Here is a 27,323-nt window from a genome sequence, read left to right as displayed (position 1 = left end):
ATACAGGGTTTTTAATCATGCATGAAAATCTAAATATTGATAAAGACGCACATTTTCTGTTTCATATTACAAAAATTTGTAATTTATAACATCCATACCATCAAAGCCAAAATTCTACTAATCATCTGTCCTACATCATTGTCAAATAATTATCTACAATCCGTAAAGCATAGAAACACTTCCTTCACTTCTGTTGCTAGCTTAAGTTCTCAAACCAAATACTTTTGATGTTTACATCTATTTTAATGGTGGAGTTTATTTTTGAGGCATTCTTACAGCAGTTTTGCACATTATTAAAAAATAAACAAAACCTTCTCAAATATTTTTTGATACCTCACAGATGAGAAAATGATTTACAGTATAGGTACAAACTCGCTTTTTCTTGCAACTGATCAATAATTTTTTTTAATTAGTATTTGAAATCATAGTCTGTAAATTTTGTGTTTCTATTGGCTATGCATTATGCTTGTAAGTTAATGCAGTTTATCATCCTAGTCTTCATTATTTTGCAGTTAATACACCCTAACTCACCTAGATAGAGTAGGAAGGGGAATTCCATTCTCACATTATTGACAGCTTAGGAACTCCAGAATGATATGCATATAAATTTGGGGCTTGTTGGTTGTTTGAAACATATTAATCCTATATATGACACAAAGTGATGTCAGAAATTTGTTCTTTAAGTATAGCCAGGGATTTACCAAAAGTAATTGCATAAGCTGTTATTGTGATAAAGTTAATATCTACATATGATATTTTATTAACTTGAAGTGTGTCTGACAATTGGATAGTTATGGATAATGAGCATGGCTTTGTCCTTGTGTACAGATTGAAAATTGTGAAATGCTTCATTTTGCAGAATACAACATTGGACAGTCAAGAGGTAACTTTTGGATCGGAACAGTCAGTCACACCTTCCCAGGGCAGCACTCACCATCAGCAACAAGAGCAGGAAGTAAGAGTAGAAGATCCACTTGAGCAACAGCAGCAGGTAGAAGAGAAAAAGATATGTTGGGTCTGTTTTGTACTGTCTTTGAGATTGTTAAAAATATAGCAGTCTTGGTTGTGTAGATTTTTTTTTACCTGAAATTACAGGTGATGTAAATTTTGTTATATTGTAATACAGTATATCCAAAGTCCCAAAAAGTCAAGCTCTGTTAGAATCAGTGTGAAGTGGTTATCCCATATTTGTTAATTTTCAGAACCTACTTTTGTTACAACTGAATAAGACAGCTGGTCTGTCAGTGCTTATCTGACACAGTGCCAAATTAAAAATGTGGTAATTGAACATAGCTAGCTCATCACTCCATACTGGGTTATTTGAAAAGAGGGGAACATTGGAATGATTTGTGAGAATTAATTTCATCTCTTTTAAATTCTTGAGAGCAGAAAGAAACCTAGTCTTGTAAGTTCTCTGCTGGATGAATCCCAACCAATCCTGCTGACTTCTCCTTTCCTGGGCCACATTACTTACTACTTTGCTTCAAATGTTTTTAAGCTTATTCATAGAGTTATAGAGTTACACTGCACGGAAGCAAGTCCTTCACCAACTCATCCATGTCGACCAAGTTCCTTACCTGAGCTAGTCCCATTTGTGTGCAGTTGGCCCATATTCCTCTAAACTTTCCCTATCCATGTACCTATCTAAAAGTCTTTTAAATGTTGTAATTGTCTCTGCCTCTACCACTTTCTCTGACAACTTGTTCCATGTACTTACTACTCTCTCTGTGGGGAAAAACTTGTCCCTCAGGTCACCTTTAAATCTTTCCCCTCTCACTTGAAACCAATGCCCTCTAGTTTTAAACCCCCCTACCCTGGGGGAAAGACTGCGACCATATGATTTCTCACAAACAAAGCTATGCTGACTATCCCTAATCAGTCCTTGCCTTTCCAAATGAATGTGCATCCTGTCTCTCAGAATCGCCTCTAGTAACTTTCCTGCCACTGATGTTAGGTTCACCAGCCTGTAGTTCCCTGGCTTTCCCTGCAGCCCATCTTAAATAAAAGCACAAGATTAGCCACCTAGATAATAGCAAGTATTCCTCGAAAATATTTTGATCACGATGTCAGTATTCTCAATAATTAGGCATTCCGTGCTCAAAGTTTTCTAGCTAAAGAAACTGATTTGACATTGTAATTTGCAACTTTCTCAAACACATTCTGAACTTTTTAAGGGAAAGGGTATTAGTTGATCATGTGAAACAATTTCATGCCATAAACATTTAATATCACTGATTATTTTATTTGTAAAAGTAATTTATTTCACAATTTAGCTTTAAACACTAGTTACTGTAGTTTTTTTTAAAGATTGCAAGTGAACTTCTTTATTTACTTCTACAACACAGAAGGAAGCCATTCAAATGTGCAAAAGATGCACTTATTAAAAGTTACTCTTTGTTTACCCAAGCACATTTCTGAATTTTTGCATAGGTCTCAAGGCAAAGTATGATGGTCTGAAAGGATTAGGTCATTTGGCTTTAGCCATAAAATTTATCAAATATATGAGAGCCAAAAATAAGCTTGAGAAAAATGTTCAGAAAGAGCTAAAAATACAATGCCATCTTTACCACAATGCAAGAATCCCAGTATCCCAAATACATTATAAAATATGTGAACAATGAATCCCTGGTGAATTATTGGTACTAGTCTTGTAAGTTGCTTAATGCTTTGATGAGAGAAAGAAAGAAAATATATGCAGTGTTTACATCAAGAGAATCATCAATGCATCCAGTGCTGCCTTATGATCTTCACTACAGTTGATGTCCTTCATATGGCCCAGATCAGATAAACTATATTTGGTCCACATTTCTTTGTTAATTTATAATCCCTTTGTTTTTATTGTTTCCTTGTGTCATTAAGGATATGGATATTGATGCACCTGATGGTCAGGACCTCATTGAAGAGGAAATATTTCAGCATGAAGAAAAGAAACCTTTAGTGCGTTCACGATCGAGGACGCGCTCAAGATCCCGTTCAAGGTGGAGTAGTTGGTATTCATGTTCGAGGCACTTAATTTCAAATGTTGATTAGTATATTTTTTAAGATAATTTGTTGAAGTTAGAAAATGTAATGTTAGAAATGTCTTTAATTAGGTCACCGCGAAAGAAAAGGTCCAGATCCCGGTCAGGGTCTCGTAAACGCAAGCATCGGAAACGTTCACGGTCAAGGTCAAAAGAAAGAAAAAGAAAGTCATCTCGATCATATTCTAGTGAAAGAAGAGCAAGAGAACGTGAAAAAGAACGCCAGAAAAAGGGTCTACCTCCTGTCCGATCTAAGACACTTAGCGGTACGTGAGAACTACAGAGTTAATTTCCTTGTACTTTTGAACACAATTGACTACAAAGCATTTTTTTTACTTTTGTGCTCTTACATCAGAGAATGCTTGCTGAAGCATACCAGGTTACATGTATAGCAGGTACTGTATCAGAGGAATCAAACAAACATCTGTTTCTCAGAAGCCAATTCATTTGTAATTTCCTTACTGTTTGTGCTTGGGACAGAATTATGCAGGGGAATAATTCTGTTTCATGTTTCTCTGGGGTTCAAAACGCCCAAACCTTTCCAAACTTCATGATTGCGAGTATAGTAACTGCGTGGTGCAACAATTCTTTTTGCACCAGACAGTACTGCAGCACTGAGTTTGTTGTAAAGAATTTGCACTTTACTGAAGGCATTGCAACATTCTTGCAAAATAAAAAAAAATTGCAGGAAGGCATAGTTGGAAATTGAAATTTGATTAACATTCACTTGAACAGTGCTATAGATGAACCGATCTATTCATTGCATATGCCTTGACATAGAAATTGGTAAATCAATAAACTATGAAAGTATACAAATTGAAGGCTTTCTTGATCTTGACTTAATTACACAAAGCAATTAAAATTGTTTCTCAACAGCTGTATTATCAGCTTGTAGTGAATTATATTTTTTATAATAATATAAAAATGAATAATAGTGTCTGTCAAGAGAATTGCCTTTTCTCAGAAATGAGAAGTTAGAAATCAAACATGTCTTATTGCAGAGAAGGGGGAATGTTGGAGAGAACAAAAGCAATGTCCGTGATGGGGTGGAGATCTATAGAGACTGAATGACAAATGGTGGTGCTGGCTGAGAAAGGAGGGTAAAAGTAATTAACAGCCACCCTGTCTGATCAGTCAGTCAGTCTGTCTTGAATTCTATCACAGCCTGCCTTCTCTCCACCGCTCCCCCTTTTCTGCAACTTAAAAAGTTTCTAACTTCTCGGTTCCAATGAAAGATCATTGGCATGAAATGTCTTTGATCTTGACCTGTTTCTCTCTCTGTCCTTCACCTGCACCTGTTTTTGGCATTTTCTGTTTTTGTTTCTGATTTCCAGCATGTGCAGGTTTTACTTTTTGGGCAGTGCCATATTTGAGCATGTAATTTCAGTTCACTTTACATTGAGTATTTTAATGATTTTTTTATTGAAATGCTGAGACTGTAAACATGAATGTGTGGCTTATGATCATTGTTAATGTTTTACTTAATTTCTGAATGATACTGGATGTTTCTTAAATTGGTATCCACATGTGAAATATGTTCATCTTCATTGTATGTTTATTTAGGGTGTTTTCTATCAAGTTAATTAGAAATTGCTTTATACTTGCATCCCTAGTAGCCATTCCTCTCCACTAAAACTAATGGATTTGCTCTTATTTCACTAGGAACTAGGTTGAGTGAGCAGAATCTCTTGTGTAACTGCAGGGAAATTGCAGCACGTTCTCGATGAGAAATCCAATGTCACAAATGGGGAATTGCCAATGAAGAGTGCCCAGCAAGTTTGATATTTCTGTGAAAATCTCAAAATTGGTTAGACGTGCAGATTTCCCCACAATTTCCAATCCTAAAAGCAAGTTGTTGAATGAATGGATTCAACAAGGGGGACAATGAAGTTTGCCAATAGTGTAAAAATAGTTGGTCAAAAAAGTACTGGGAGGGTTTTAAAGCAGTTCGGGGTAATGGTAGTGGAATGAGCACAGTGGTGCCAATGGCATTTTGCTGGATGTGGAAAAGTACAGTTTTTAGGGGGAAACTAAAAATGGAAGAATAATAAACCTACCCTGAAAGATGAAAGTGAACAGTGATTCTAGTACATTATATGCTAAAAGTTGAAAAACAATGATTAGGTCACTGTGAGAGTTCAGCTCCAGCTGTCCTGTTACAGATAGGATATTAAAGTCAGACACCATTTCTGTCCTTGTATTTAAAAAAAATACTTTGGTAGGTTCATTTGAAAAAGAGCCAGGTTTTGGGGCTCAGTGGGGTAGCATTCTCTTTGCCTTGTCCAGTAGTCATTCCTCAATCAACATCATCAAAATAATTCATCTGTTCATTATCAAGTTGTAAGGTCTTGGTTGCTGCTAGATAACTATTGTGCTCTTAAACTACTTAATTGGCTATCAAGCATTACAGGAGTTACTGAGGTCCTGAAAACGCTGTGTAACAATGCAAGTGTTTCTTTTTACGTGTACAACAAATACATCACTATTTTTGCTATATTTCAGTTTGTTGCTTGGAAATTTGTCCTCCAATTTTATACCTACTCTCATAAGAATGCTGTGAGATTGATCATAATTTCCATTTTGGATGTGTAATTTTTCTTTATTTCATACTTCAGTATGCAGTACCACACTATGGGTTGGTCAGGTGGACAAAAAGGCAACACAACAAGATATAACAAATCTCTTTGAGGAATTTGGTCAGATTGAATCAATAAATGTGAGTATTCTTTGGTTGTTCATGATATTGTATAAATAACTTTTGGCAGTTTAATACCTATTAGATATTTTTAGATCTTCACGGCATACTTAGCATATTGAAGTTTGTTGAAATTATTAAATAGAAAAATGAGAATTTATACGATGTTTAACAAGTACAGCAAAGGTCATGGTTCTTCAGCCTATCATGTCCTATTAATAACTTGTGATTTAGAATTAACTAATGTGTGGCTTTCTCTTGTGGTAGCATAGCAAGAACAACAATTTCAGTGCCTTGTTCATTTGTGCTTTTTTTAAACTTCTGGTTGGCATAACTTTTTTCAAGTCTATCTGTTATAGGAAACTTCCTCTGGCAACTTCTCTCAGTAGTAATTGCAAAGTGCAAAAGTCAGAAATTTGACCTGAATTAAATAGATTAAACTCCTTTGGCCTGTGTCTTTTAACTGGAACATATGATTTGTAAATCAGTTTTAGCTTGATCTACAAAACAAATTCCAGGTAGATGCAATTTAGATGGAATCTGGTATTAAATATGGCTGGTGGAGCAATGAATCAATCAGAACTGAATAAACTTCGTAATTGAAAAAGATGAAGTGACAAAACCCTTTAATGTGATAACACTACCTGAGAAATGTGTATACTGTTACTGTTTTACACAAAATATGTATCTTATTTACAATAATTGCTACATTTTTCTTTAAGATGATACCTCCTCGAGGATGTGCATATGTTTGCATGGTTCATCGGCAAGATGCTTTTCGTGCTCTTCAAAAATTAAGCACTGGATCCTTTAAAATGGGGTCCAAAATTATTAAGGTAATTGTGAGTTCTAAATAAACAATAGATTATTAATGACAGTACTTAGTCTGGCTCATGCCGTGAACCGAAAGTGATGAAAAAGATTTAAGTTTGTTTTATTGGAATAAGCATAAATGCCCAATAAGCTTGTGTATGATGGTTCTTATAAATGAATGTTCTTTGTGGTCTGTTTTCTTACTGTAATGAATCATAATGTAGGCTTGATTTGTGTACATGTTCATTTATGAGAAACCAAAGAGCAAAGATTTGTGAATTCTTACATTGGGTCTCACAAAAGGGAAAAAACATTACAGTTGTCCATTGTATTCCAGTGGTAAATCAGCTCCACGTGACTTAGAAAAAATTATTTACTGAGGCTTAGGAACACAGTAGGGAAGAAAAATGTATTTTGTTGAAGGGCAATATTTATTTTGAAGATAATAGTTCTGTACTTGAATGGATTTGCTTTCTTTCTTTTTCAATCTTTTTATTAGTTTTCAAATTAATTCAGATTGATATATAGCATCAATATTTATACATGTAATACAAAGAGATCAGGATAACAATCATAGCATATATAATCATAAAGAACAATAAAATATAAAAAAGATCTGTAGATCCAACGATCTCTTAGTAAATGAATATAATATAAAAGAAAGGAAAGAAAAAGATTTATTATATAAATTTTTTTTAAAAACCCAAATCAATAAAAAAACATAAACAATATAAACTAAACAAAAACTTTTCAAAAGAAAAACAAACAACAAAAAAAGGGAAAACAAAACTGGGCTAAAATTTCTCAGTAGAAACAGAGCAATATTATGTCGTCAAGTCCGTTCCTCCAAGTTGGAAAGTTATTGAAAGGGGATCTACATCATGTGAAAATATTGAATAAATGGACTCCAAATATCTTCAAATTTAAGCGAAGGATCAACAGTACCACTCCTAATTTTTTCCAAGTTTAAACATGATATAGTCTGCATATCTTGTGCACTCTCCAGCACAAGTGCAACAAGTTCCTGAACTTAATTTTTTTGAAGGCAGTCCTTAAATCAACTGTCTATCACTTCACCCTGACCACCCTCCCCCCCCCCCCCCCCCAAATGCACTAAACAAAATTTTGTGATTCCTCCCAACTCTCTGAGCTTACACATTTCTTTGGTTTATTTTCTATTTCCTCTAATTCCCTCTCCAAGCTCTTGTTGTCCATGAAACTGACAATGCCTCCTTGATCCCATTCCATTAAACTGACCAAATTTCCTTCCTAAGGAACAATACTTGAAGAGGGGGAACCCTTAGCAATTATCAGCTGATTTTTGTTAAGGGTCTACTCTTCACATATCACACCCCCTCGACTGTCACCAGCCCTCAGGAGAACAAAGCTTGACCATTTGCTCCCTGCAAATTCAATCTAATTTCCAACTCTTAGTATCTCTAAAATGCTCGCCTCCCAAATTTTGACAATATTTTGTAAAGTGCTTTTGTACTCTGTACTTCTGTTTATGAAACCCAGGAATTTTTGTACTTACTAACTGTTCCCTCAATATATCCTGCCACTTATGAATATCTCGTGAGGTCCCTTTGTTTCTGCACATCCTTTCAGACCACCTTGTAGGGTGACAGATGGTTGCAGTTAGATGCAAGGTGACTAATAAACACCTTTTAAAACCTATTAAGACACAAGATTGTGGAAACTTGCACTTGAAATTCTGCAACATTTTATGCTGATTTGGCTGTCAAAAACTACCAAGTCATGTTTAATCATAATTTTATCTTAGTTCCAAAACAATATAGTAATATGCAGGCCACTTAGGTTTACTCATTGCTTCATAGTTTTGACTTAACTATCATCATGTTTCTCCTAATAACAAGAACAATCCTTGAATTAATTTACCCAGGTAGTCATTGTCAGGGAATGGTATCAGAAGGCCAAGGAGAAATTTTGTTTTGGTCGAGGAATTTTTCTTTGGAATAAATAGATATCTGGTTAGTGATTAATCAATAGAAGAGTCACAAATACAATGGTAAATTTCATGTATGATGTGTCTGTTGTTTTGAATATTTTTTGTATTATGATCTAATCTGGTTTATCATCTACTGCAGATTGCTTGGGCTTTAAACAAAGGTGTGAAACCTGAATATAAACAATTCTGGGATGTTGACCTTGGAGTCACATATATACCGTGGGAAAAATTGAAATTAGATGATTTAGAAGGCTTCTCTGAAGGAGGCATGATCGACCAAGAAACTGTTAATAATGGTATGGTATGGGCTCACCATTGTTTCCCAGTGGTTACCAATTGCCTTAGATGTATGTTTTATTTGAAGAAGTTGTCTTTTCTTTGGGTTTTCCTTTTCATCTGTTGATGTGTATATGATGAATTTCTTTGTTAAATCAACTCCATTTTACCTATGTTTGCTATATAGGTGTGTGTTGATATGATAGAACTTCTGAGACAAATTGCTTATCTCTAATCTAGGACCAACTGAAAGCCAGCTTTTGATCTTGGTCAATCTCTCACCTATAACATGCCATCCAAAACCTGCCCTACTGTCCTCAAGATAGGCTTAGAGAAAGAATCTAAATATTAACAAGGTTCAGCAGAAAGAAAACTAATGTCCGAAGAATATTGGAGAGGAAGATTGGGAAATAAACTAACGATTCAATGAGAAAGAACTAAAGGAAAAGGGAAACTCACATGCATGCATAAAAATTCACAAGTTGATTCTCAATAGATTTACCATCTTGAGAAAATCACAGGTTTCCAGATCTTCCATTTCTCCTTGACTATTCATGCCTCAGATGATCTGCAGTTTATTGCTATATAGGATGTAAATACATAGGGGGAAAAAGGTTGAGCAGTTTTTGACTTTTTTACCTATGTTTAAGACTTCATGTGGCTATCTTCTTTATTTGAGTTCTGCTTGTAGAGATTTAGCTTTTAGGATATAGGTTGGAAAATTTTGCAATAATGCTATTCATGCAGACTTTTACAACATTAACAGATTCCGTTTACAAAATGTCCCAAAGATGTTAACAGATTCTGTTTACAATGTGTCTCCAAAGGTTAATCAAGCAAAAATTAATAAGTTAGCCACATAAGCTTAGTCAAAGAGGCATCTTAAAACATGTAGAGAGATTAAGGGAACAATTTTTTTGACCAATTAAACGTTCCTGCACTCTGTCCCAATAACCGAAAACAGATGGATTGATCTATTGCTTATGAGGAAATCGCCGAGGTTGTACGTTCTTTGCATTCTGGAAAGACTCTGCGTCCTGATGGATTTCCTGGAGAACTTTATATGGCCTTTTCCTCTTTGTTTATACCTTACTTATGTTCTGTTTTTTCGGACTCTTTTAAATTGGGTCAGTTGCCACAATCTTTTTATGAAGCCTCTATTTCACTCATTTAAGAAAAATAAGAACCCAATGGAATGTTTTTTGTACAGACCAATTTCTTTACTAAACGTAGATGTTAAAATTTTATCTAAAGTTCTGGCTCGTAGATTGGAAAATACCTTACCATCAATTATATCCGATGATCAGACTGGTTTTATGAAAAAATCATTATTCTCGTTTTAATATTCGTCATTTACTGAATATTATTTATTCTCCCTCTAAGGAAATATCGGAATGTGTGATATCTCTGGATGCTGAGAAGGCCTTTGATCAGGTTGAATGGAGTTACTTATTTAAAACTTTAGAGAAATTTAACTTTGGGCCCGACTTCATTCAGTGGATTAAATTACTTTATTTATCCCCCCCTGCTCGTGTTCTTACTAACTTTCAAAATTCCAAACCTTTTAAACTTCAATGTGGAACCAGACAGGGATGCCCTTTGAGTCCTTTGTTCTTTGATCTGGCTCTAGAACCTTTGGCTATTGCTTTTCGAGAACCTAGAGATATCACAGGTATCTTTACAAGAGGTATTACCCACAAAGTTTCACTTTATGCTGATAATTTATTACTTTTTATTACTAATGTTGAGACCTTGTTACCTCCTATGCTTTCCCTACTTGCCTGTTTTAGCCAGTTTTCAGGATATAAATTGAATTTACATAAGAGTGAACTTTTCCCTTTGAATAATCTGATATCATTTGATATTAACCTTCCTTTTAAAATTGTAAGAAATCATTTTACCTATTTGGGCGTAACAATTACTAAAAACTATAAACATTTAAAGAAAATATTCTCACCTTACTGAACTATGTGAAAAGGGTTTTATCAAATTGGTCACCCCTCTCTATATCGTTGATTGGCTGAATTAATTCTATTAAAATGAATATTCTACCTAAATTTATATACTTACTTCAGGCCTTACCTGTTTTTATTCCGAAGTCCTTTTTTGATTCTCTTGATTCAATTATATCTTCTTACATATGGAAAAACAAACATCCTAGATTAAGTAAAGCTCACCTTCAGAAAGTTAGAAAGAATGGAGGTTTAGCCTTACTTAATTTTGGGTTCTATTACTGGGCAGTCAATATACGAAATCTTACATTTTGGTTACATTACATTAATCATGAGGCTTGTCCAGTATGGGTTTCTTTGGAAGCTAATTCTGATTAAAAAAAAAATTCTATTATTTCTTTGCTTGGCTCTTCACTTCCTTTATCATTAAATAAACTAATAATCTGGTAGTTAAACATGCTTTGAGGATTTGGTTACAATTTAGAAAATATTTTGACTTATCAAGATTTTCTTTGTCTAGTTCCATTTTTTAATTTTTTTTAAACCTTTTGTGGCGGATGTAGTTTTTAAAGAAGGGGACAAATTGGTTATTACTTGTTTTCAGGATCTGTTTGTTGAAGGAAATCTTTCTTCGTTTGAACAATTGTCAGCTAAATACAGTTTACCAAAAACTCATTTTTTTCAATATTTACAAATTAGAGACTTTCTCCGACTTCAATTACACAAATTTCTTATGAGCCCTGATAAGAACTTACTAAAAGTAATTTTTAATTTGAGGCCTTTTTATGATGGCTCAATATGCAATATTTATGGCAGGTTATTAGGAATGAGTAAGGCTCCTTTAGGTAAAATTAAAAATGCTTGGGGACAAGACTTGCAGATTTCAATTTCTGAGGAAACTTGGAATGAAATTTTATAATTGGTCAATACTTCATCATTATGTGCCCATCACTCTCTCCTTCAGTTTAAAGTAGTCCAGAGAGCTCACTTGTCCAAAGACAAGCTATGTGTGTTTTGTCCAAAGACAAGCTATCCTGTTTTTATTCGGATATATCTCCTTATTGTGATAAATGCAATAACGGAGAGGCTTCTTTAATTCACATGTTTTGGACACGTCCGAGTCTTAAAAAATACTGGATAGAGGTGTTTCAAACTTTTTCTGTGCTTTTTAAAATAAATTTCAAACCTAATCCTTTGACTGCATTATTTGGGATTGTTGGAGAAAAAGATATAATTTTGGAGACTTCTGATCTACACATTTTGGCCTTTATTTCTCTTACAGCCAGGAGGGCAATTTTGCTTAAATGGGAGGAAGTTACTCCACCTACTCATACTCAATGGTTACAGGATGTTATGTCATACTTAAATTTAGAGAAGATCCGTTGTTCAATTTCTGAATCTAACTTAGACTTTCAAACACTGTGGGGACCTTTTTTGAACTATTTTCCAAACCTTTGATCTGATGGTTAAAGTACAGATATTGGCTGTTATCATTAGATGTCAAGGGTTTTTCCTTGTTTTTTTTTACTAAATAGCTTCGGTCTTGGTAGTGGGTTTAGATTTTTTTTTATAATAAAAGCATTCCAATTTATTAATTATTTATTAATTATCATTTTTTTTATTACTAACATAGAGTATTGTGATTTCAAGTATGATTTAACACAATGTATTTAGTAGTATTTTATCTTTTCAATTCATGTACTCTGTATTTTCTTGATGGAATTAATAAAAATGTTGTAAAGAGAAATTGAGGTTCAGAATTTTAAAATTGAGGTGTCTGCACCACTAGAGAGAGAAAACCATACTGAAATAGCAGGAATAGGCCATTCAGTCTGCTCTGGTGACTAATCTTATTTTCCTGCTGTGTTCATATTCCACTAATATCCAAACTATCAGTCTCAATGTTGAATGGTATCAATGACTGAGCCTCCACAGAACTTCAGAGTAGAGAAATCCAAAGATTTGCTATCTTTTCAGTGAAGAAATTTCTCCTCATTTCAGTCCTAAATGATATGTCCCTTATTTCTGAGACTGAACATGAGTTATTGTTTCCTCAGTTGAGGAAACATCCATTTTGAGCTTCTAAGCATTTTTTTGTTTCAGTAATTCATCTCTCATACTTAACTCTAATGAACAGAAGCCTAACTTGCTCAATCTCTCCTCACGTGACAGACCTATAATCGTAGGAACCAGTGTCGTCAGTTTTGTTATACTCCCTTTATAATAAGTGTATCTTTTTGTGGGGGAGGGGGGGTGGGTTGGTAAGAAGACCAAGATTCCAGGTGTGGTCTCACTGGGGGACCTCTGTTGTACAGGAGAGATGGGGAAAATCGGGTGTGGAAATTTTTTCCAAAAATAGAATGGTGTTAAAATTGTTTCGCTGCACAGCTCAGATGAGATTATTCATTATTTCAAACATGTTAAATTTTTGATGGTTCCATTGTCAGAAATGGGTTACTAAAAATACATGATCTCCTCGGTGGGTTATTGCATCAGAAGAAGCTTTACTTCCACTGTCAAGTACAATAACATTTTTACTATGAGTAAGAAAAATGTTATAACCTCTAACATTAAAACATTAGACTAGATTCCTGTTCCAGCGAACTCCCAGTTGCCATTTTGAAGCTAGGACAGTTTGGTTTAAAAAAGAATCATTTTCCAAACATAGAAACAAAATTTTAACTATCAAGAATGAAAACAGAAAATACTGGAGATATCTAGCAGGCCAGGCTACATTTGTGGAGAATAAACAGTTACTATGTCAGGTTGTCAATTTGAAATATTAAGTTTATTTCTCTCACTGGAGATCCTGCCTGATTTTCTGAGTATCTGCAACATTGCACTAATTTCAGATTTCCAGCAACTGCAGGGTTTTATTTTGCTATTACTTAACTCTGATTTTTGCTGTTTTTTCTGTGCTTTAACTGTATATGAAGCTTTAAAGCCTAAAATTGCATTTAACCATCAAACCCTTACCAGTTTAATATGCTAATCAGCAAATCTTGGAAAAAGTGTACATTCGTGTCAGGCTTAGTTTTGGAATCAGAGTATATTTTCCTCTTCTGTGTTACTTGCTTTTAAGTTCCACTGCTGTGAGCCCAATTCCTGAAATGTAACAGCTGCCTCTCTCTTTTCTACCCTCCCACTTCACCTCCATTTCCTTAGGGCAAATAGAGTCTACATTAAATTTTCCCTTCCCTCCACAGATGCTGTTTGGCTGCTGAGAAATTTTAGCATATTTTGCCTATAGATTAATGTTTAATTCACTTCCCCTTCACTTCCAGGAATACCCACCTTGAAGAAGTTCTGCTTCTCTCCAACAGGATTTCCATTTGTCTTTTGTTCAACTTTATTAATTATTTCCTGGTCTTCATCCAATCACAGATCTTTCTGTCGGCCTTGCTCTCCCTCTCCCTTTCCATGCAACATAAAGCATGTTTTATCTCAAACTTTTCCCAGTTATCATGAAAGGTCATTGATCTGAAATGTTAACTTTTTTTTTCCATCTCCACAAATGCTATTCAGTTTATCCAGTATTTTTTTTATTTTGGATTTCCTATATTTGTAGTATTTTGATTTTGAGTCTAGATGATAAAAGCCTTGCACTCTATTATATATACTAATATATGCTAATTCAATAATATTGGCCAGTTGATTTGATTGGGTTGATATTTGGGTGTGTTGTATTTTTTCAAGATTATTGTTGTTCATTTTGTTGCTTGCAGATTGATGCTTGAACTCTGTTTTCTATAATTAGATAAGACAAGAAATACAACTTAAAAAATGTAAATGTATATTTAAAAAAATATATATATAAAATCTTGTGTACTATAAATTACAGTGCCATTCTGTAACTTGTTAACAGTAACATTCTGACATTGTATTTCAGAGTGGGAATCTAGGAATTCTGAGTCTGTAAAGGAGAATGTACCCCAAGCTGCAACTACTGATAACACTCAACCAACTTCAGAGGGAGAGACATTCACTCAACCTGTCACTATACTGCCTGTTCAAGTAATAGCATTATTTAATTTTTAGAAATTACACTTTCAATGTTTAGTCTTATCAGTCCTTCTGTAAAAAAAATGTGCTTTTTGTTCCCCTTTGTAGCAGAAGCAAATGGATGATATAAAGTTTATTCCACAAGTAAGTGGAACTTCATACTTTCACTGGTCTTTCAAAATCGTGAGCTCATTTCTTCTGTTTTTGATTCTCTTACTGTAAGAGTATTACCTTGTGTAAATTTCAACTGTCATTTACGGTATTTTCTTTCATTTTAAGAGTTAAAAGTTGTGCAGACAAAATTAGTTCATATGTCATCAAGTTTCCACTTGGACCTGAGTGAAATTGATCCGATAGTGGATGTCCTGAGGCTAATAAATATGAGCTGTGGTTGCCTTGTGTTTCTCATTTTGACATGCAGCTTGTCCAATGTATTGACTTTTGGATGGGCATTTGCTCCAAAGTTTATCTGTAATTTATTACAGCAGGAGAAAGAACCACTTAGATTTATATAGGACCTTTCCTGATCTTTATCTGACCCACAGCAATTTTTGGGTTAATGTATTTTCTGCATTGAGTTGTAATACAGAAAACTGAGCAGATACTGTCCTAAAAATAATATGTGATGATGGACAGATGTTCTATAGTTCAGCAAAGCTGGTTGAGGGAAAAATATTGGTCAAACTGCCAGTGCAAAGTACCCTGATTATCTTTGAAGTAGTGCCATGGAGCTCTGTTTAATATCTGATGAAAAAGATGGCATCACTGACAAATCAGCCACACTCCTTAAACACTGTACTGTATAATTAGCCTAAATGGAGAGTTCATTTTTGGAGTGAAACTTGAATCCACAATTGTTTGACTCAGGTTAAAATGCTGGCTGTGAATCACTCTTCATAACATGTCAATTTTGTCAAAAGAAAACTATTCAATAAAGAAATGCTTGATAAGTTGGAGCTATCCTTTGTATATCCTTGTAAATTAAGTTTTGAAATTGTGTTGACATGAAGTACTTTGTACAAAATATTCCCCTACTTTTGGTTTCTCTATTAATATGGCCTTCAGTATTAAAATACTGTGCTTGTAAGAAACTCTGCATTGAGCATAACCAATTGTTTTCTGCTGGAATGGATTCAGACGATGAAAGTGTATTGTGTTGTCTAGCAAGAAATTAAATGTGGGAACTTAAATTGTGTAAAGGGCCAGCAAAAAAGGTGAATTTTAATTAAATGTACATTGCCTCAACTGAAGCTATTAATCTACCATATAATTATCTAATAAGCTTGGCATTTTATTATTTAAAATATTAGAGCCTACGTTTGCCACAAATAAAAGCTTAGATGCTTGCATGTTATATGCCTTCACCATATATGGAAACCTTAAGGAAAAAAAAGGAACCAAGGCTGATGTATTCAATCTGCCTTTCATTTTACAAATCCATGTTTGTGTAATCATCAAAGATGTGAATTTTGAGTGTTATAAGTTGGTCAGACATGGGTAATTCTTTACACAATGAATTGTAATTTGTTTTCAGATGCCAGTGACTCCTACTGTTTCGGCAATTGGTATGGTGCAGCCACCAGCCTTTCCTGTGTCAATGCCCATACCTCCACCAGGCTTCAACCCAGCTATTCCACCACCTCCATTCTTAAGGCATAGTTTCAATCCTTCACAACCTCCTCCAGGTACTGGCTAAACTGTTTTTGCTCTTTTACAAGCAGATTTGGGTTTCTGAATTAAATTTGTGTTGATTAAGTTGTGATCTACTTTGCTTTTGTTTTCTCAGCATTTATATTTTCAGGTGTATTGAAAATATGACAACATACATTCATGATTGAGGGTAACAGTTCACCCTTTGTGAAAGAGTGGAAAAAAAATCACTATCTGATGATGCTGGTTTTATGTATTAGAAGTCCAACTGGGAATGCTGCTTCATTAACAGTTGTTCAATATTGCTTTAAAAGTCTTCCACTTTGTGTGCAATGGTCTTTTGATCATTTTTTAATAATCAAAATAGCTCCTGTAGCTATTTTATGTAAAATACAAAACTGAAAAATGTATTTTACCACAGAATTTTGTGACCATGTTAATGTTTGACTGTTATTGATGATAACATTAAGCATTTGATACCTTTGATAAAACGTTATGTTGTAGTTTAGTAGCGGAACCACAATGAGTTTATGTAGTTTTCTATATTGCAATGCAGTTTACAAAATATTTGTCCGGTTATGTTATTTGATTAATTGCAAACAATTTCAAAAAGATATTACTTGTCAATCTTGTAAGAGGAAAAGCCTATGAATGCTTGAGATGTTTTAGTAAAACCAGTAAATGTTGAAACGTGGTGGGTCAATCAGCATCAAGAAAGAAAAAAAAAGGTGAGGAATTTTGGTGTGTGCTTTTTGTCAGACTGAAGACTAAAGCGTTTTGATCAGGTTAGGAAATCTGGTAGGGAGTCATGAAATCAGCAGGTGTACTAATCACAAAGGGGATAAATGAAGTGCTTTGACCTAAAGATGAATAAATGAAATTTACTGGCTGATCATTGAAAGGTAAGACATAAAAGAACAAAAAGAATGAGCAAATACCCAAGTCTTCCCCAGATTATGACAAGGTTCAGTTTCTGAGAACTGTTTGTAACCCAAACGGTTTGCAAGTTGGCAATGTGGACGTGAACCAAGTTCCCAAATGGCAGAAGATGCCTGCAGCCTCACAGCAGTCAGCAAATCCATCCTGTCGGTCTCCCAAATGCTCATTCATAGGAAAGGTCTACAGACAAGTTGGGTGTTCATAAGTTGGGGAGGACCTGCAATGGAGGATGTAAAGACAGAAGGAGGACCCAAATAAAATTATTTGGGAGTAGGGGAGAGAATACGGAAAGGTGGTAAGGCAAGCTAGAAATGTAATAGGTTTGAAATTAACAAAGAAAATTCTGGAAGTGGAGTGGATCTCCTGGCACCAAAAAGGAGGGGGGGGGGGGGGGAATCTTGTCACTTGGGCATTGATGAGGGTCTAATCTGCTGGACTTGACTTTTGTTTTGTTCAAGGGAACATATTGCAAGTTTTTGACCAATTCTTCAAGGTGTGCTCATTGTCATGCTATATATGTACACCATTTCTGAAATAAAGCAAATAATTTTGGAAATTTATGGCAGATCAAACAGCATCTGTGGACAAAGAAACAGAATTACGTTTCAGGTCAAAAAACCTCTATCAGAAATGTACAGTGAGAGATTGATCTGAAACGTGAACACTGTGTCCCTTTTTGCAGTTGTTGTCTGACCTGTTGAGTGATTCCAGCATTTACTTTTTCCAGTATCTTACCTGTATTTTTTTTTCTTGCTTTTACTCATTTTCTTATTTGGTGGTGTTCTTAAAAAAATTAGGGGGCAATGAAGTTCAGGTGGTTAGTTCTCAGATTGCAGTTACAATCAGAATTGAAGAATGGTAAACTGTATCTGGATCACAATCTCTCTTGTTAATGCTGTTTTGATAAAGCAATCAGCTATGAAAGTGTTTTAGAAACCGTTGCATCTGAGTGTATAATGTATTTATTGGGAAATCATTTCATTTTAAATTGATCAAAAACATCAGTGTTAAATATCTTTGGCAGATTATTTCTGTTAACTGCTTAATGGAATTGAAATTACAGAAAAAAATTTCGGTTTTAACCCTTACCAGAAGGGCTTGATAGCAATAATTTATGATCTTGATTATGAAAATACGTCTAGGGATACCTGATAAAATTAAGAATGAATGGGAAAGAGAACTTCAGGTACCTTTACCTATAGAGACATGGAAGAAAATTCTCCAATTAGTTAATACCTCTTCAATGTGTGCTAGACACTCTTTGATACAGTTCAAGGTGGTTCATAGGACCCATATGTCTAAGGATAAGTTAGCTCATTTTTTTAACCGTATAAACCCTATCTGTGACAGATGTAATTCTGAAGTGGCTTCCCTGACACATATGTTCTGGTCCTGCCCTCTTTTGGAAAAATATTGGAAAGACATTTTTGATATTATCTCAGTGGTATTGAGTATATTGATTTACAACTTCATCCTATTACTGCAATTTTTGGGTTACAAATGATGGATTCTGACCATTTATCTGCTTCAGCTTGTCGTATGATTGCATTTGTTACATTAATAGCCAGGAGATCCATTCTATTTAAATGGAAAGATCCTAAACCTCCTACTACATTCCAAAGGTTTTCCCAAACTATGACATGTTTAAACTTAGAAAAAAATTAGGAGTGGTACTATCGACCCTTCGGTTAAATTTGAAGAAACTTGGAGCCCATTTATCCAGCATTTTCATATGATGTAAGCTGACCTTTTCCGAATCCTTTTCAATAACTTTCTATTCGAATATAGAGGAGTGGAGTTAATGACATAGTAATGGTTTTAACTGATCAAATACTACAGCCCAGCTTTTGGTTAGTTTTTGTTAATTTTTTTTTGTTTTGTTATTGTTCTTTTTTTAGTTTGGGTTTTTTTTCATATAATTAAACTTTTTAAATCTTTTTCATGTTCAATTATCAAGAGATTGGAAGGTTCAGATTACATATTTTGGAATGTGTGTCTGTATACGTTAACTTATTATTGCAATCCCGATCTCTTTGTATCATTTGTATCATTGCTATTGTTATGTTTATTAATTTGAAACTTAATAAAAAGATTGAAAAAGAAAAGAAAGGAAAGAATTGCAGTCAAATATTGACTACCTGATTCAGCATTTTCCAATCTAGGGCACTATTGGGGTAGGAGGCTTTATTGTTAGTGAATTTCATATGCCCACAAAATAGCAGTCTTCCATGTGGAAAAGGTGCCACTCGCTGTACAAAGAAATAACTTCCAAATGGCGGGTGTTTCAATAAGATTGGAATTGGCATTGATTAAAGATTGCGATCAAAATATTGTCTTTATGTGAAGAAATATGTATTTTAGTAGATTTTTAACAGATGTGAGATGGAAAGAGAATATTTAAGTCCTTAAAATGCTTGTCTCTCCTTCCAAATTATAAAGTGTATAGTGATTTGCAAGTATAACAGATGCCTAGTACTTTGTTTTTGCCCATCTTCAAAGAACAACTAATCAAATCTAACACAAAATGCAAATTGACTCGTTATTGCCATTTAGTTCATATTTTTTGATAAATTGAGCCCTTTAATACATATTATTCTTTTTAGTGTTTTTCCAGAATACTTTGGTTTAGTTACATTAATGTAATTGATCACTTTTGATTTAATTAAAAAAGATAGACTTGCGATTACTCTACATGGCATTAAGACAGTGCAAGTGCTGTGCTATTAATTAAGTACTACTTGAAGCGTTGTAATGTTGGAAATGCAGCATCCAGTTTACATACGAGACCCCACATTGTGTTAATCAGATAATATGTTTTAGTGATGATGGGTGGATAGATATTAGTCAGGAGATAAGGGTTAACTCCCTTCATCCTTTTCAAAATGCCATGATTTTTATATCCACCTGACAGTAGGTGGGCTTCTAATCCACTGGACTCTTTGTACTAGACTGGATTGTTAATCTAGATGTTATGCTTATGTTTGAAATGGAACTTGTTCTCAAGACCTTAAAAGACAATATAAATCATAACATGCCAAACTGAAGGGCTATCTAATTTTGCATGCAGGTTATCTGCCACCGCCCCCTGTTGTTCCACCTCCGGTTGTTGGACCTTCTATTCCTCCAGTACAGACTTGTGAGTATAATTAAATATAAGATTGCTCTGTATATTACCATTTTAATGGCTGGTAGTGCCCAATTGTATAATGCTGATTAAAGATGAATCTGAAAGATACAGTAGATTTGGATTGTGATTTATTGCAGTTTTATTTGTTGGAAACAAAATACGTTGAAGCTGAATGTGTTCTCAAGGGGCTAAATTTTTTTATTCAGAGTTGTGTTTGTTTTAAAAATAGCAGATAACTGCAAAACAATTATTCTTCAGCTCTAGTTTGTCCGCCTCTCTCAAACACCCAAGAGAGTGCAAAGGATTCCTCATTTGGAAATCTCCTTTCACAAATAGCCTCCGGCCACAGCAGTCTCCCAACTCCTAATATTCCACCGGGGAGTTTGTTTAATCCAGTTGGTGCGCAGCCTCTCTCAACTGGTCCAAGTAGATCAAAGGACCTGGGAGCATCACGCACAGGCAACCAGACATCATCAGCTGATACAACAGCTACATCTGGACCAGGTATGTAAATTCAGTTGGAATATTTAGAGTCATAGAGGTATACAACACAGAAACGTGCCTTCGGCCCAACTTATCGATGTCGACCAAGATTCCTATCTAAGCTAGTCCCATTTGTCTGCATATAGCACATAACCTTTCCTATCCAGGTACCTGTCCAAATATATTTTAAAAGTTGTAATTATACGTACCTCAACCACTTCCTCTAGCAGCTCGTTCCATATGCCCACCGCCCTCTGTGTGGGGAAAAACATGCTCCTCAGATCCCTTTTAAATCTTTCCCCTCTCAACTTAAACCTATGCCCTCTAGTGTTAGATCCCTGCCCCTACTTAAGGAAGAAGATTGTGACTCTCTTTGTCCCTCTGAATCTATAAACATTTGTACGGTCACCTCTCAGCTTCCTTTGCTCCAGAGAACACAGTCCCAGCCTATTTGATCTCTCCTTGTAACTCAAGCTTTCCAGTCCAGGCAACAGTCCACTAAGCCATGCTGATGATCCCTAATCAATCCTTGCCTTTCCGTGTATACAACAGTGTTATACAATATTAACAAAAAACGAAACACTCTGATAACTCGGCCAGTCAAGCAGCATTTGTGGAAAGAGAAACCAGTCAATGTTTCAGGTCAGTGACCTTTCCTCAGAATGTGGGTGGGGAGAGTGGAGGGTTTACAGTTTAAAAGCAGAGCTGGGGGGTGGAATGAGGCGTAAAACAAGTGATCAAATGGAGATAGATTAAGGGAGATCAGGTGATAAGGAGCATGACTGCTAACTGTTAAATAGACATTTTAAAACGGATGAGAAAGGGACATAATCATGGAAAATGATGAGAAGACACTTTACCTGGAGTTAGAAAATTCAAAGTGCCTAGACGGAAGATAAGATGTTGGCCTTCTAGTTTATGTTGGGCTTCACTATAGCAGTGGAGGAGGCAGCAGACAGACAGGGCGGAATGGAAGTGGGATTGAAAATTAAAGTGATTTGCACCAGGAAACTCTTAATTACCCCGCAGACTGAGCAGAGGTTTTCCGCCACGCAGTCACCCAGTCTGCGTTTAGTTTCTCCAATGTAGAGGAGATCACATTGTGAGCATAGAATGCAATAATAGACAAAATTGAATGAAGTGCAAGAGAATTGCTGCTTCACCTAGAATGACGGTTTGGGTTCCTGGATAGTGGGAATGGAAGTGAATAGACAAATGTTGCATCTTCTCCAGTTGCATGGGAAGTTGCCAAGGGATGGGAAGTGGTGGATTTGCAACACCTATTCATTCACCTTTCCCCTTCTCATTAAACACTGCCCAAAGTGGGCCCAAACAATGGTGAAGCAATGATTCACTTGCACTGCATTTGGTGTTCACAGTGTGGTCTCCTCAACATTAGAGAAACCAAATACAGATTGGGTGATTGCTTTGTGAGGAACCTGCGCTCAGTCCGTATGGGTGATCCTGAGTTTCCTGTTGCATTCCATTTTATCCCACTCCCAGTTTCATTATCTGCTTCCTCCTCCACTAATAGTGAGGCCCAAGGTTAACTAGAAGGACAATGTCCTGTGTCTAGGCACCTTGCAACCTTCCAGAATGAACATTGAATTCTCCAACTTTGGCTAAACTGCTCTCTCATCGTGACCCATTATCATCCTTATTCCTCACCCCATTTCTCTAAAGTGTCTTGCTAATGATCAGTGCTTATGTTCCTATCAACTGATCTTATCTTAACCATATAGGCTTTTATCTTAGACCTTACTCCTCCCCCCACCCATCTCTGCTTTTAAACTGTTAACCCCCCCCACCCTGAGTTCTGAGAAACATTGACTGTTTTCTCTTTCCACAGATGCTGACTGACTGGCTGAGTTTTTCTAGTATTTCTGTTTTTGTTTTGGATTCCAGTATCTGCAGTTTTATTTGTTTCCCATTTTTATGCAACATGACTAAGTTCTTAGTGATTTTTCTGGAGGCAAGTTGAAGTAGTATTAAATGATTTGTAAAAAGAATGCTTTGTCATTTTTTAAATGTTGGCTACAGTAAATGGAAGGGATTCATTTTGGTGACTGTGATAGTGGAATATAATTGCGTACACCTGACTACGTGTTATTTATTACAACTTCTTGCTGTTGCAGGAACTCAAAGTGCAGTATCGAGTGGGTCTGTTCTGGGAATGCAGCCTTCAACACCTGCACCAGGACCACCAACCTTACCTCCACCAAGTATGGCCGGATCAAGGCTACCTGGAGTGCTCCCTTTGGACGTACGTCCTGGAATGATGCCACCCTCACCAGGGCAGCGGTTTCCATTGCTGATGCCACCTCAGCCAAACATGCCCCCTTCAGTAGCAATTGATGGTCCCCTTCAGTCAGGAACCAGAGCTCCTTTTCCACCAGGAAATTCTTTCAATAGGCTTGAAGGTACATTCACAAGATCTGGAGTCCCTAGTGTTGAGGGCAGCAGAAATTCAAGCCAAGGTACAGGAGAAGAAAGACGAAGTGCTGGAAATGATCATGCTTTTCAACGAGACAACATACAGCAGGAAGGTGACCGAGATTATCGGTTCCCACCAGTCGATAATAGAGACACTCTTGGCAGACGTGATCAGTTTGGATTTGGTCCTGACCAAAGATGGGGCTCAAGAGATTTTGATGAACGTGAGCGTCGTGGTGTGCCCTTTGGGGGCCCTAAAAATTTTCATGATGATCATGAAAGGTTTGGCGGAAGAAATTTCAGGTTTGATGGCAGAAGTGGCCCAATGTGGAGCCGAGGTTTTGACCAGGAAACACACAGAGATTTTGATGATCGCAGCAGGCCATGGGAACGTCAGAGAGATCGTGATGACCGAGATTTTGGCTTTCGCCGAGATGTAAATGGCAGCCGTTTTGGGAGAGACAGAGAGCAAGATCATTGGGTTCCTCCACGGCATAGGTTTGACTATTATCAAGGGACCACTGATCATGAAAAATCTGATGATAGGCCTCGTGTAAATGGTGATTTCTCAGAAACAGACAGCCAGCCGCCAAACAAGGAGCTTGCAAACAACGACCCAGAAGTGTCTGTGAGTCTTGCATCTTCATCAGATGAAAGCGAGAAGGATGACTTAGAAAATCAACCTGTAACAGAAAACACAGATACTGAGGGGACATAATGTCATACAATATGGCAATATTTTGTATAGGTGGTCATCTCTGCAGTGGACAAAATGGTTGACTGGAACTTGAGAAAAGTCACTGTTGTCTGCAAGACAGAATTTAATCCGATGTACATCTTTCACTCTAATAACTGAAGTTAATGTGTACAACTGACCTGTACAGACTGTTGTTCTTTAGTTGAACACGGTAGGTAATGACATTTTTTTTTCACGCTTAGAGGCCAGAACTCCCACATTTCTTCTAATTTGAGAAAGATTATAATAGCTTGCCAAAAAAAATTTTAAATTGACCTTCCTATGGAAGAAAGGTAAACTTGTAGCTGTTACAGCTGGGATGGAATATCGGTGGTTACAGTAATACTTGAAAAATAGGGCATAATCTGTATTTTTCCATCCTCTGAAGCTGCTACAATATTTAAATTTAATGCTTTGATGAAAATGAGTTTTTGTTTTAGATTTTATCCTGTTGACAGCAAGCGCCTAGCCCATTCACAGTGAGCAGTGCAGTACTGAGGTGTAGAAAAAATTGTAATACTTTCTGTTTTGTAAAAAAAAAAGACATTTTAAAATCCTCTTATAGTCTGGTCTCTGTTAATCCCCAAAATAAATGTTTGTGATTTGTCCCTCGTACTGCAGTGAGTAACGGCTGGAAAAAAAAATCATTTGAATGTTGGGTGCATTCTGTTTTTAGATGCTAATAAAACGTTTGTTTGATAATGTTGTGATCTTCAGTTTATCTGTTTTCTTTGATAAGGAAAGTTGCCATCAAAAACTGCATACGAGATTTAATTTGGCATCTGGAGATGCATTAAAATACCTAAATAGGAATGGTGGCAGGAGTTCAGAGCAATTTTGTATTGTAGGAGCTATGATTTGTTAGAATTTCCTTTCTCTTTGCCAATCCTATTTTTCTTCCATGCTTCTTCTAAGAACATGGAATTTGCTGGCCCCAGACTAGTCCATTGTCTCTATGCTATTCCATGGTCATCCAGCGTAGATGGATAATATATTTCCTTGAGGAGGCACTAGCTTTAATAAAGCACTCCATCTAGTGGTTTATTTGACAATATATGACAACTAAGTCAAAATGAGCTTGAATAAAGCAGATGCTTGACCTTGAATTGTGGAATCTCCGATATTTTTGTCTTTTGAGACATTTAGTCATGTTTAGAAAAGGATGGTAAAATAAATTGGCTGGTTAGGACCAACATGTTACACAGTTGATGATAAAAAGTTAAATGTTTAATGGTTATGTTCTTGGAAAGCTAATGCCAGTGCAATAGAACAGCAAAAGTCTTCATGAAATTTAGTCAAATCCTCTTCCAACTTGGTTATCATAGTTTTGTAATATGTTAGACAATAATAGTTGATGACATGCCCTCACAATTTGGATGCTTTTGTTAAAAGGCATTCTTTTGTTTGAATCAGCTTCATGTGTAAATAGCTCAAGATTGTACAGGAGTTCATGCAGATTAAAAGCTAGCCTATTGCTGCACATTGGTAGCATGAGCCAGATTCACCCTATGTAGCATATACAGGTGATACGTGATTATTTATGTTAATATCTTTTGGAAGCCAGAGCTTTCTGTTCTGACAATGTATTGAATTTGTAAAAATAGGTTGGCAGCCTATAATTCTGTTTTCTTTGCAAACATTTCCGCAGTTATTATTTCCAATTAATAAGTTAGAATCTGAAATTTAAATTTTACTACTAGTCATTTAGTAGCTTTTTGTATTCACTGTTCTTTTCCAATAATTAAACACTACTGTCAAGTGGCTATATCTATATTTCAAAAGAAGTTAAGAATAGCATGCCCTGTCTACAATTTGACCAGACATGAATACATGTAGAATTCAGCACTGCAGTTTAAACTTTTGCTCAAATGTATTTGGAGAGTGGTTAATGAGCCTTTTTACTGTGCTTAGCAAAAGTAATAAAACAACTTTTAACCAAAGCAGATTTAAGTTTTCACATGTTGTCAGAAAATTGCTTAGAAGAAATATAAAACAATGCAGAGCTTTGGGTAGCATGTTAGAACATGTAAAGTGGTAAGGCACAAGTGCTTTCACACTGAGGAGAAAGTTCCCTAGCAACTGAGCCAAGGAAAATGGTTTAAGGTATATGGGAGCAGGGTATCCTGTCAATGTGAGACCAAATAATTTGCTCACTTATAACACAGAAAAAACCTTAGACTACTGTCTTGATCTCACTAGATGCAATTCATTATTTACAGCATAAAAGATTTCAAAACTATATATTTGCTCATTATTGACATTCAAGTATGTTATAGATGCAGGGATGACAATAATTATAATACATGATTAAAAAGAAATTAACAGTAATATGTTAGAAAATTAAGTAATAGCAGAAAACAATAGAACTACACTGGTCCTACCAGCATTTGAAGAGATTGTTATTTTACTACCATTCTAACATCTTCAATGTTACCTTTTTAATCCTTGCATCATAATCTCTGTTATCCTTTCCAGGATTTTCTGATTATGATGCATGACTTCAAAGTTATGGAATAAACAACTAATGTGATGCTAGTTGAATGTTGACCAAATATTTTGGATAAATTGAGTCTGCGATCAGGGAAAATGGGAAAAGGCAGCAGAAGAATTGAAGAGCTTTAGCTATATTTTATCTAATGGCATAATTACTGTTTATGTTCTTGGGCAATTATAAGACAATAGACCATGCTTTATTGACTATTTACGCTTATAAGACAGCAAGATTCACCATAAATACCCATGGTGTGCAAACAGTGCTGTTGCCACTTAATACTTCAAGATGTGCCGTGTACAAGGGAGCAGTTTCTCTAAATTATTCATAGCCCTTGTATATGACTGATGTCACATATACTGTAAATTTTAATAATCCAGTAGGATTTGTAATTCAGGTTTAAGATTTTGTGGTATAATGTTATTGCAAATCTCGTTATAACATCTTTTCCTTGAGCTAAGACGTTGTTAGCAATAGTTCATGATAACTACTCACCTGGACCTACTACCTTTATAATAGAAAGTAATTTGTAGTAAGCATAAAAATTACCACCCAAATCAAATGTTTAAAATGGGATAAACCATCTATCCATCTATTTTCTCCAATTCCAATTGATCCTAGGTCTGTAATATTTGAGCGTCGCTGCTTTGGAAGTTCCTGTTCTTTTGTAGTTGAATCTCAAGTGTAAGTTCAGCAATAACATCCAAATTGTTTCTGAAAATTAAATGTTTTTTATT

General features: G+C 35.6%; 1 protein-coding gene across 6 annotated transcripts in view; it reads left to right on the top strand.

Annotated features, from left to right (window-relative positions):
- scaf8 (SR-related CTD-associated factor 8) overlaps positions 1–27,323 on the top strand; it is a 164,926-nt gene that overhangs the window by 71,720 nt on the left and 65,883 nt on the right. For 3 of the 6 annotated variants that reach the window (XM_052012778.1, XM_052012781.1, XM_052012782.1), the window contains 12 exons: positions 860–991; positions 2,860–2,978; positions 3,093–3,286; positions 5,636–5,736; positions 6,438–6,551; positions 8,637–8,793; positions 14,615–14,739; positions 14,836–14,871; positions 16,262–16,412; positions 20,384–20,452; positions 20,702–20,947; positions 23,062–24,797. In XM_052012778.1, coding sequence (XP_051868738.1) covers positions 860–991; positions 2,860–2,978; positions 3,093–3,286; positions 5,636–5,736; positions 6,438–6,551; positions 8,637–8,793; positions 14,615–14,739; positions 14,836–14,871; positions 16,262–16,412; positions 20,384–20,452; positions 20,702–20,947; positions 23,062–24,077 — 2,460 coding nt within the window. In that variant the 3' untranslated portion in view covers positions 24,078–24,797. Of the gene's footprint in view, positions 1–859; positions 992–2,859; positions 2,979–3,092; positions 3,287–5,635; positions 5,737–6,437; positions 6,552–8,636; positions 8,794–14,614; positions 14,740–14,835; positions 14,872–16,261; positions 16,413–20,383; positions 20,453–20,701; positions 20,948–23,061; positions 24,798–27,323 lie in introns of those variants that run through there. The other 3 variants (XR_007956060.1, XM_052012780.1, XM_052012779.1) reach the window with 3 other exon arrangements.

Source organism: Pristis pectinata, chromosome 3 (genome assembly GCF_009764475.1).
Source record: "Pristis pectinata isolate sPriPec2 chromosome 3, sPriPec2.1.pri, whole genome shotgun sequence".
In the NCBI taxonomy this organism is placed as follows: domain Eukaryota; kingdom Metazoa; phylum Chordata; class Chondrichthyes; order Rhinopristiformes; family Pristidae; genus Pristis; species Pristis pectinata.
The sequence above is the reverse complement of the archived record's forward strand: the minus strand, read 5'-3'. Positions and strand labels throughout refer to the sequence as shown.